Below are 10,805 nucleotides of genomic sequence, written 5' to 3'. Positions count from 1 at the left end.
GATTTTATCACACACTGAGAGCCAAGCACTGGGAAATGTGCACAAAAGCACAGTTAGGTCATGGCAGTTACTGTATAATAATGTAAGAACCCTGACAGTCATGCAGGTATATCACCTAAGAAATATAACATGATGCAAGAATACCTCTTAGATTTCTACTACCTCTGTTAGGTATTTGCGGGCTGAATGAAAAGAAAAAAAAATACATAATAAAGATAATTAAGTTAATTGCAAGGATGCATAATTATATTAGTGATCCAAGCAAAAACCCCGCCCCTTTGCTCCTGTCCTAAAACACAGACATATATGCTAATTTATCATGTTATTCTCTTTATCTTCATTAATATCTTTTTATGTAGTCATATGGCATAAATGGCTGTTCATAAACACCAGACAAATGAATAATAAATACTTGTATCTATTCTTCTTTGCAGGCGACATGTTTATTGTATAAGACAAAGCAATCAATCCCAGGTACTATTAGTGTCACTGTTTGATGCACACTTATCTACATATATGCATGACAGCTCATTCCAGTAACCCAAAGTGTCACTGCACTAAAATTTTGATTACCAAAATGTATTTCCGAACAATGTACACATACATAATGTGAATGTAACGTCACAATTTGTTTTGACATTAGTTACTACACATAATATATATGACTTATAAGAGGACAAAGTATTATATTTAGCACTCAATTCATTTGTGTGTTTTAAAAATAATTTCCAAAAGCTAAATAAATGATAATCGTGGTGCTCTAGGCAGTTTATAAAGTTTCATTCAAACTGATTAAGGTGACTGATTAGGAGGAGTTAGGGAACATACAGACATAGAGAATAGACATTATACATATACATGGTCTTAAAATGACAGTCGTGATTTTTACAACATTAAATTCTCTGACAGTGTATCAGCAAACAATTGTTCAGTATTTTAAATAATCTTTAACAACTTGAAAGCTGAAGAAACTTAAATACTTTACCATGTTTACTCATCATATAAACCGAGTCCTATTTGACTGACATTCACTGACCTTGTTATTATCTGACTCTTACACTCCTACTTATGTGCTCTGATAACAATTAAAAGAAAAAACAGTGTCATTGGGTTTTGTGTACAGTGCATGTGTGTTCCTTTTTTTATTTAGTGAAAAGGTATTTTGCTCCTGTTGTGTGTGTATGTGCGTGTGTGTGTGTGTGTACGCTCTCTGACCTCGTTCTCTCAGGTTGCGAAATAGTTTGGAGGATCCTCTCCACACGGGAGGAGTGTCTGATAGGATCTTCTCCAGCTCCTTACAAACACACAATAAAAAGGTAAGATAAACTCTAAAAACACAGACCTCTAACTTCAAACTTCAACTTTTACACACACCGATCCAGCGCAAACAGGAAAGGTTAGCATGCCGTGGAAAGAAGGAAAAAAAAAAGCTTGGCAGGCCAACTATTTTATTATTGTTATTAATGTGGTATTTTATATGACTTGTATAGAAAGGAATGTATGTATATATATTTTTTTTTTAATTGACACAAAGACTGCTTTGAAGAAAGAAAAAATAAAGTACCAAAAGTAGCCTGTGGAGGTTTTGACCATTTGTGGTGCTGTGAATTAGGGTTTGAGTGGAGTCTACATTTTTCTTAGATTTCACACTCCAGCAGCACAAGAATTTCCTTACGGATTCTTAAAAAGAAGTTACAACACTTAACAAAAATGTAAAAACCTCCAAAAGTTGATTCTGTTTATCTGGACGTAGCGTTTTCAGTGGGAGAAACGTTTCGTCACTCATCCAAGTTCTTCAGTCTCAGCTGACTGCAGGTTTCCCCAATCCCCAGTTCATTTGCATAATGACCGAAACCAGCCCACTGAAGGGACAATGGGAGGTCAGTTCCTTCATCTTAATTATGCAAATTCTCATGACCATTGATCAACAACCACTGATCGAAGCCCACTGATCAATGGCCACCAGTACCATTCACAGAGAGTTGGGGAATGGCTGCAATCACAGCATTGTAAGATGGTGAAAGATGTACCCTTAGGCCCCCCTCCATTGAAAGAGTGTCCACTGGCCTGTAGGTGTGAATAGACTGCAGAGTCCTGGCCTGACGAGGTAGCTCTTCTGTGTTGTGCCATCCGCTTTGCCAGAAGTTGTTTGGTTTCCCCGATGTATAAATCCTGGCAATCGTCCTGGCACTTAACAGCGTACACTATGTTACTGTGTTTGTGTCGGGGGACCCGATCCTTGGGGTGGACCAATTTTTGGCGCAGTGTGTTTTGGGGTTCAAAAGTCACAGAAACACAGTGTTTAGGAAAAAAAACAGAATCAACTTTTGGAGATTTACTTACCTGGATGATTGAGCATTCATCTAAAGAATGTAAAAATTACTTGTGTCTAAAATCACTGTTTAAATGTTCAAATCCTTTTCAAAATCTATTTTATGGTCTGATTTTACGTTAAACAAAAGATTAAACAAGTTATGCTTCAGAATGTAGCCATCTTGTTATTAATAAGATACTGTATTACGGGCATGTGTAGCATCCTCAGGTTCCCTTTCAGATTTGATGGATGTTATCAAATTTAAAAAATTAGGATCACAATAATGCAACCCTTCAACACAAGACTTTTAAAAAGTGGCTGATTTTATATACAGTTTATATGAATAAAACTTAATGTAAACTGTGTCACAAACTGGCTCAAAGAAGGTGAGAAAAAGGGATTTCACACAAGAAGCTCACGTAGATATAAAATAATTTATTATACATAACCTAACCGAGACACAAAGATTGCTAATAAGTTGATGTCAGGTGGAGTGGAAGACAGAGACTGAGTGGTTCACCTGGGCCGGCTTTTATAGCCCGCAAGACACAGGAGACCTGCATTAAGTGACCATTGTCCAGTGCCAGCCAAACAGCAAGCCATAGCTTTCATGAGTGTGGGAGGGTGTGCAACATGAAAACTGCACAGGGTACTGAGATTATAACCAGGTGAGTACTGATGTGGCGATATCCTGTATTTTCACATTCAATGGTATGATCTACAGTTTAAATAAAGCTAAAGATCCTATTTGTGCTGTATGAAATTTTCAGAGCCTCAGTATTTTGCATACAGTATTTCTTTAATGCACTTACATTTTTACATTTGGATTTTAAATTAGTAAACCTGATTATTGCTGAACTTAGAGATAATCTGCAATACATACGTATGAGGAATCATGACATTTGTATGCAGAAACTCATGACAAATACTAGGAAAATAGGTTTTAAACTTTGCAGTGTATACTGATTTAGATGTAACATGCAACAGATGTCTGTCTGCAATATAGAGGAGCACGAAAAACAGTTAGAGTGTGTTTCCCACCTGTTTTGTCAGGGACCTCCAGGGCCTCTTGCCTGCCAGGGAAACGAGACAAAAGAGAAGAGAAGAAGAAGGGAAAGAGGAGAAGAGAGTTTGGGTGGGCTCAGTCAGATAGCATCTGTGTGATCTAGAAATGGGTCTTAATGTGCCAGGTACAGTCACAACACACACACACACAGGCACACTCATTTTATATACACTGTCATCATCACAGGCCCATTTGTACCATCTCAAGTGCCCTGTGCTTGTCTTTGTAGTATGTGGAATGTCCCTGTAAAAGCACATACTACTTTTGTTCTGTTTTATACAACAAAGTTCATCTAATTCAACTTCAAAGGGGCCATTCGAGGATGTCAGCTGCCGAGAGGGCATGTGCGGCTGTATCGTATGTCAGCGAGCCAAGGCTAGATGTAAACACACACATACAGGTGCACAGTTTGCACGCAACGCAATTATATATCCATTAAATAAATAAATAGCAGCTTTTTGTTTGTGATAACTTCCACATGTGAAGAGATACTTAAAGCAGTGGTCGCACAGGAAAATTTTAAGATGATTCTCCAGATTAGATATTTGCAGGGTAAGAGAAAGGGTACATGAGAGCAAATGGAATGTGTGTGTCTGACTAACATTAACCACAGACTAAACAATAGCTTTAAAGCCACCTGCTTTGAAGAAGCCAGCCAGGGCTAATCTGTTACAAATGACAGTGGGCCAACAGAAATTGCAAAGATGTGTTTTAAAACCATATTTTTAAAGTTTTTTAAGAGATGGCAAAAAATTGTATACCTGGCACTGAAATACATAGTTTAAAATACACACAAATATTAACAAAATAGCCACTTCACGTGGTTATCAAAGTAAAGTAATACAAATATAAAACCTGAAATTGTAATATTTAAAATCAACCACCAAACAGGGATCAGTAAACATGAGGTATTCACTGTCAATTAAATTATAAAAACAAAGGGTTCAAGTATCCAATCAAATCTTGCTTGAATTTAAATGTAATTTATACCTTAAATTCTTGAAGTATAAATTAGCTTTTCCCCGTCCTACACTATAGACTTCCTATCATTTTATGTTTCTCCATGAATCCCAGGAACCTCTGAGGTTGCTATTTTACCTTATCAAACACTATGTGTACTTAAGAGCCATTTGAAGAAACGATTTGTAAGGCAGTCATTTGTCTTACTTTTCATATTTACAATTTCTCATTGAAAAGAGAGAGGCGCTGCCATCTAGGCTTGTGTAGAGTAGCTGCATAAGACTTTAGACCCAGCTGGCATGTTCATTCATTAAAAATGAATGATTCATTTAATCGACTTGTACTTCTAGCACCGATTAGCAAGAGCAGCAACATTTAAGTCAATTAATCATGTGCATAACTAAATTAAAATGTTTCAAAATATGACAGAAAGCCTCTTTAGATGTCAGTGTTAGCTATTACAAAAAGGTGGAACGCTGCTTTTAAATAGCAGACCTACTGATTGGTGGATAACTTTCTGTGAACATTCAAACTCAGCTGTTCAATCTAACCTTTAACTGACAAGTCTTTAAGTCTGTCTGTTATAGATTTTCTTTAAAACATTTAATTATCCTTGCAGCTGAATTGCAAAGCACTTCGAGTTGTATTTATATAAATAAAAGTTTTTAATGGCAAAAGAAGCATAGAAGTTTACAGTGGTGACTGATTTTAGCATTTTTTCTGCATATTTCCATCTTTATTTTTAGCACTCTGACAGAACTAATTTATTTGTGGACAACCAGCTAGCCCTGCCCCCTTCCTGTGTTTTCCCTACGGGAAGACTCACTGGCCAGCTTGTTTGCTCAGTCTCGGCCGTGGTTGGACAGATTCCAACTCCACCATTTTGGACTGCATGAGTAGACCTTGTTTTGCACCAGAGATCTGGAAGCCACCCTAACCTGAACCAGGTGGACAAATGGTTCATGTGCCACTATGCAGAGTTCACTGAGACTGCAGAGCAGAACCAGGTCTACCAGCTACAGTCCAAGACCATGGAGTTAATAATATTCAATAATAGGATATAGGAGAGACTGTGAAGATACAGCTGATGATATTGTTTGGTTATGTGTTTCATAGAAATAGCCAGCAGCACGATGGTTTAGTGGTGACCACTGCTGCCTCAGGACAATTTAGGTTCATGCTTAACACCCCTGTAAAAGATATTCTCAAGACATTCAGTTCTTGGTTAAATAAACTTCCCTCCTCCTTGGATCTTGGTTGAGGAGGGGAGAAATTTACAAACTGCATTTTCTGGTAGTTCCCCTGTGAAAGCAATCCTTTGCAGTGCTGAGATATATACACGTCCCATCAAAAGCAGAATATAAATTTGTGTTAAATGATTGATTTAAATGAAGCAGTCAAGTACTCTGGGTACATGTCATATATGCAGATTAAGCAGATAAAATAAGCCCCAAATATTTTTGTCTTAAGGAGACATAATTTTGAGAACAACAGAAAACAAGCTATTTTTTCATACGTACTTCTCGGTTCACTCATGGTAACCGACTCGATGAAGTTTTGTGGGGTCATGTACAGCTGTCCTTCATACTCCACTGAGCTGAACAAGCGGAAACGATGTTCATGGGAAGACATGTACACATCTCCATCCTCAAAGTCAAATGGACGTGCCTGCAGAGAAAACCCATAATAAAGAAAAGAAAAACAACAAAACAAAGTATATGCATTCCACTTATACTGTTAAATAACTATCCTAATTCTCATATTAAGTGATTAAAATCAGGGATAAGCAATTAATGTTCCACTTGTGTCACAGTGGACATAATGTGAATGCGACCTGTGACAGATTTCTGTGCACACAAAGCAATTTCTATAATGAGGAAACTCATCTATTCTTGGCATCAACTCTCTCCATTTAGCTCCCTGTGGTTATAAATAGAGCGAGCGCCGCTGGCACAGTGCAGTAATGGGAAAATGGGCACACATGCACAAAAATACTTTGTCACTACTTTCTACTTGATTAGCATCTGTCTCTCACTCTCTCTCTCGCTCTCTGCAAGCAGCCAGTGCTTCAACTTGATTAGCTGCAGAGTAGGAGAGCTTCTACACCAACCGACTATACTGCGTGAAACTGTATAATTAACAGAGAGGCTTCCATATTTAAACCTGTTTAGCTGCAGGCCCCAGCACACAGTGGTTTCGGTTCCGCTCAGCTAACATGCTAATGAGCATACAGATTCATTCATAAAGCTTTGATGATGCCTGCACCAAGGGGGGCTTTTGAAAGCGTGAATTGGAGATCAGTGCTTGGCTTCATGGGAATGCACCCCACTCAAAAGTAAGAGCATAGGCACCCATGGCTTTAACTCTCACTAATGAATGAAGTTTAGAAAGTTTTGCAAAGGCAGCTAGGTTCACATGCCATGCTGCACAACATGAAAAAGAAATGTAAGAAAAACCAATTAAATTGCAGAGATTAGAAAGTAGATTCAGTGTGGCTCACTGCTTTGTGTCTTGACTACAACTAAAACTTTCTGTTGTCTTTTCACAACTGCTCAGCAGATGCTCCAGGTGTTTTCCCCTCGGGCAACGTTGTGTGTTCCCTTCGCAGCTGCAGCTCTGTAACCCTTCTGCTCAGTTTCACGCTTAAAACTGTCACTGTCTGCTAAACTTTTGGATGAATAATGATGATATTTTATCCAAAAATCCCAGTATCAATTCTGCTTATAGGTGTGATTCTTCATCAGTTGACTTATTGATCCATAAACATTTTTTTGAACGAAAAAAGTGGCTTTTGCAGGTCAACAACTATTTTGTTCTCTCTGAGTCTAAACACAGTGAAGCAACAATACAAATGAAAGCATAGGACTGTTTGCACATGTGGAAAAGCACCACTACCATTATTATTTTAATGTTACTATTCTGCACCATTCTGTCATTTACAGTACCATTTAGGGTACATAAACCCTTTTATATATAAGGTGTATTACCACTCCAGGTTGCTGGGCTCCCTCCCATGTGTGGTTAACTATTAGTGTGTGCTGCTCTGCTTTGGTGCCTGAACCTGTTCTTTGTCGTCCAATTGCCATCTGTGATTGGTCCATCCCAGTCTCCAGCTACAACCACAACACGGCTGATTATGGCAACTGTTTCACAAGTCAAAGCTTGTAATTTGTAGCAGCTGTGATTTCAAGTGAGCAGCCTGACCTGTGCCTCTTTCTGGTTTGTTCTTAAATTTCAGGTTACTTCTTGTCTTTTACCTTTGTAAAAGATAGACTGTATCTCAACAGGCTTTGTGTACCCTTGGATGGTTATGTACTTGCTTGTAATTTTGGGGTCTATATTTGTTTGTTTTTCTCCATCTGAGACACCTTCAAGGCACTTACAGCCAGGCAGGAAACACTGTAACACATTACACTGGTAGGAGCTTCTTTTGTCAGATACAATGTAATAGGTGTGCAGCTTCCTTTTCTAGTTTATATTTTTGATAGGACGGTTTTAATTTCTTTCTTATGAACTAGAAAACTCAGGCTTAGCATTTAAACTTTTGCTAGAAGTCATTTTTTATATTAATTGGTTATTTTAAATAGACATTGGTTTTGTAAAGGGGTAATCCACCAGTTTTACACGTATTAACTTTGTCTGCAGGTATACTTCTTCATATTTTAAAAAATACTATCTCAAACATTCTTTGATAAACCCTCTGTGCCACCAGTGAACTCACCCTTACACTTCTGAACCCTTTAAGAGCCAAATGATCGTGTGAACATATATCCGATACCCATTCAGCACAAGTCTCAACTGCCCCATATTTTTTTCTGCCTCTGTGGCTTTCTTTTACCAGAATAGCTGCAGTGAGGTTCAGTCACTACAGATGAGTCATCCAACTTTTTGAGGCAAATTATTCAGATTCCATTTCCTTCCCCAGTAAAGTAAAATTTATGTCTGCATCTTCTAAAATGCCCCCCTTCCCCACCCCACACCCACACCCCCAACTCCCAATACACTAAAAAAACTGCGTTTTCGTCTGAAAACGCTCCACGTCCACACTAGCGTTTTCAGCTGTTTTCACAGAGTTGTGCGTCCACATTGAAACGGCCGAAAACACTTACGTTCCAGTACTGAGCGTGTGTGAAGCGCAAGAAGATTCGGCCTGCCTCATTTCTGTCAGCCGTTTATTTGCTTTGAATCGTTGAAACATGGTGGCAAAAGGTTGAGGAAAAGCAACGAGTTTTTTAAATGGACTCACAATGAGGTGACGTTGTTGCTGTGAGTAACACAAAAGTGCAAAGTTGCAAAAGCGAGTAAGAATTAAATAATTTGAAGAAAAGCTATCTGGAGCATGTACAAACTGATATTAATCTTTAATAGGGCTGTCAAAATTGAGAGCAAACAAAACAACTGCTGTATAATGCCCTCCGCTATCTTTGTTTAATTGGTCACATGATGCATCACATGACTAAAATGTGTCACCCTTCTAGAAAGTCTCCGTTTTCCCTGTCCACACTGCGACGCAAACGCATCGTCTTCAAATGTATTCGTTTTCGAGAGCGTTTTCAAATTGCTGCGTTTTTCCTTGGGGAAAACGCCATCTCAGGCTACGTCCACACGTACCTGGGTATTTTTGAACACGCAGATTTTTCTATGCGTTTGCACCTTTCGTCCACACGTAAACTGCGTTTTCGGTCACTGAAAACGGAGATTTCTAAAAATGCCTGCCAGGGTGGATATTTTCGAAAACTCAGTTTTTGCATTTACTGTGGACGAGAAAAACTGAGAAAACGCAGCGTCAAAGGTGTGCGCCTTTTTGACGTCACACTGTGCACCACGTTATTGTTTCGGTGCAATGAATTTCTACAATACTGTTACTGTTAATTGTACTTTCTGCAGTGTTTAAATGCTTACACATACACACACAGTTACTGTTCCTCCACACATACAACTTGGTTCTGCTTCTACGCCCCAGCTTTGTTTACTATTTCCTACCGAGGCTTCTAGACTTCTGATTGGCCAACATTTCTACACGGTTAGGAATATATCGCCACCTGTTGCTTTGGCATGTTCCTAGCAGCGTTTTCCTTCATTTCTGCGTTTATGTGTGGACGGGATTATTTTTTAAAACGAAAACGGAAAATCTCCGTTTTCAAAAATACCCGTGTACGTGTGGACGTAGCCTCAGTGTGGACTGGAGGCCAAAACGGAGAGAAAATGATGCGTTTTCAAACGAAAACGCATTAGTGTGGACGTAGCCTAAAGAAGCAACATTGCTGGCTGAGAAGACATAATTTTACATTTGCAATCTGGATAGATATGCAAATGGTGCCACTGAGCTACTGTCCACTTCAATGAGCTACTAAATGCAGTTTGTATCTATAGCCAATTATGTGCAAAAGTCTTAAGCCACCCTCCATTTCTTTATATTTTGCTTCCAAGGAGCCAGGCTTTCCTTTATTTTTTTCAAAAGTTGTGAGCAGTTCTTCTCCAGATTTTCTGAAGGTCTTTCAATGCTTTTTCACTCTGCTTTTAAATTAACTTTCAGTCCAGGCCTTCTACCGGACCATTTTCAATTTTTTTTTTTTTGTTGCATTAGAAGAGCACCTAACTTAAGGGATGAACCAGCATCGTGTTTGCACACAACAGACAACTTAGCAAAGAACCAATTTGTAGGAAAATTAAATAGTTGCAATGATTCATTGAAACATGCTAACATGGAAGCGTGGGATATAAGGCAAAAACAGAGTTTGTACATTCTCATAAGCTGGACAGGCAATACTATCTTAGGCAAGCTTTCTGAGCGACATTTGAAAGCTTTTTTGGATATTGGTGGCTCCACTACATTAATAATATTCAGGTCTGGACTCTGGGGAGGCCAATCCATGACTGATGGTGTTTTACTGTGTGTTTTTCTATCAAGGTATGCTTCACTGGATTCACAGTGCATTTGTGATCATTGTCATGATGAATAAATGAAGCCATTGCCATTCAAATGCTTTCCAGATGATTTTAATACCTCACCCTTTTCTCCTTGTTTCTCTTCCTTAAGAATGGCTTCTTGACAGCCACCCTTCCATTAAGACCTTTTCTAATGGGGCTTTGGCAAGCAGTAGACAGATTATCGAGATACTAGATGCATCTCTCAGGTCTTGTGTCGGGTCTTTGGAAATGTTTTAATGTATGATTTTTTAATAAATATCAGATATTGTTCAACTTTTGTTGATAGTTTTTTTAGGCCTGCCATTTTAGGCCTGCTAAGGATGCACTGCATAAATAGTGAGATATGCTTAGTTTTCTGCTAACAGGTCTTTGACAATCACCTTTTGGTGCAAAAGTATAATTTTATGCCTGTTATACTTTGTTATCGTTGGTGCTTTTTAATATTTTCAATTAAAGTCATTATTCAATACATTGTTATTGTTAACCCTTTAAATCCCCGTAGAACCGGAACCGCGTAAGCTAGCGCAATAATTT

General features: G+C 38.5%; 1 protein-coding gene across 5 annotated transcripts in view; it reads right to left on the bottom strand.

Annotated features, from left to right (window-relative positions):
* Positions 1-10,805, bottom strand: part of micu3a (mitochondrial calcium uptake family, member 3a) — a 40,142-nt gene that overhangs the window by 25,972 nt on the left and 3,365 nt on the right. For all 5 annotated transcript variants that reach the window (XM_005743610.1, XM_013913498.1, XM_013913500.1 and 2 more), the window contains exons 2-4: positions 5,861-6,008; positions 3,356-3,387; positions 1,216-1,294 (exon numbers count right to left, since the gene is read on the bottom strand). In XM_005743610.1, the coding sequence (XP_005743667.1) occupies positions 1,216-1,294; positions 3,356-3,387; positions 5,861-6,008 (259 nt within the window). The remainder of the gene's footprint in view (positions 1-1,215; positions 1,295-3,355; positions 3,388-5,860; positions 6,009-10,805) is intronic.

The sequence above is a fragment of the Pundamilia nyererei genome, unplaced genomic scaffold, assembly GCF_000239375.1.
Source record: "Pundamilia nyererei isolate P.nyererei 1_Seehausen unplaced genomic scaffold, PunNye1.0 scaffold00134, whole genome shotgun sequence".
Lineage (NCBI taxonomy): Eukaryota > Metazoa > Chordata > Actinopteri > Cichliformes > Cichlidae > Pundamilia > Pundamilia nyererei.
This window is presented reverse-complemented; position numbering and strand designations above follow the sequence as displayed.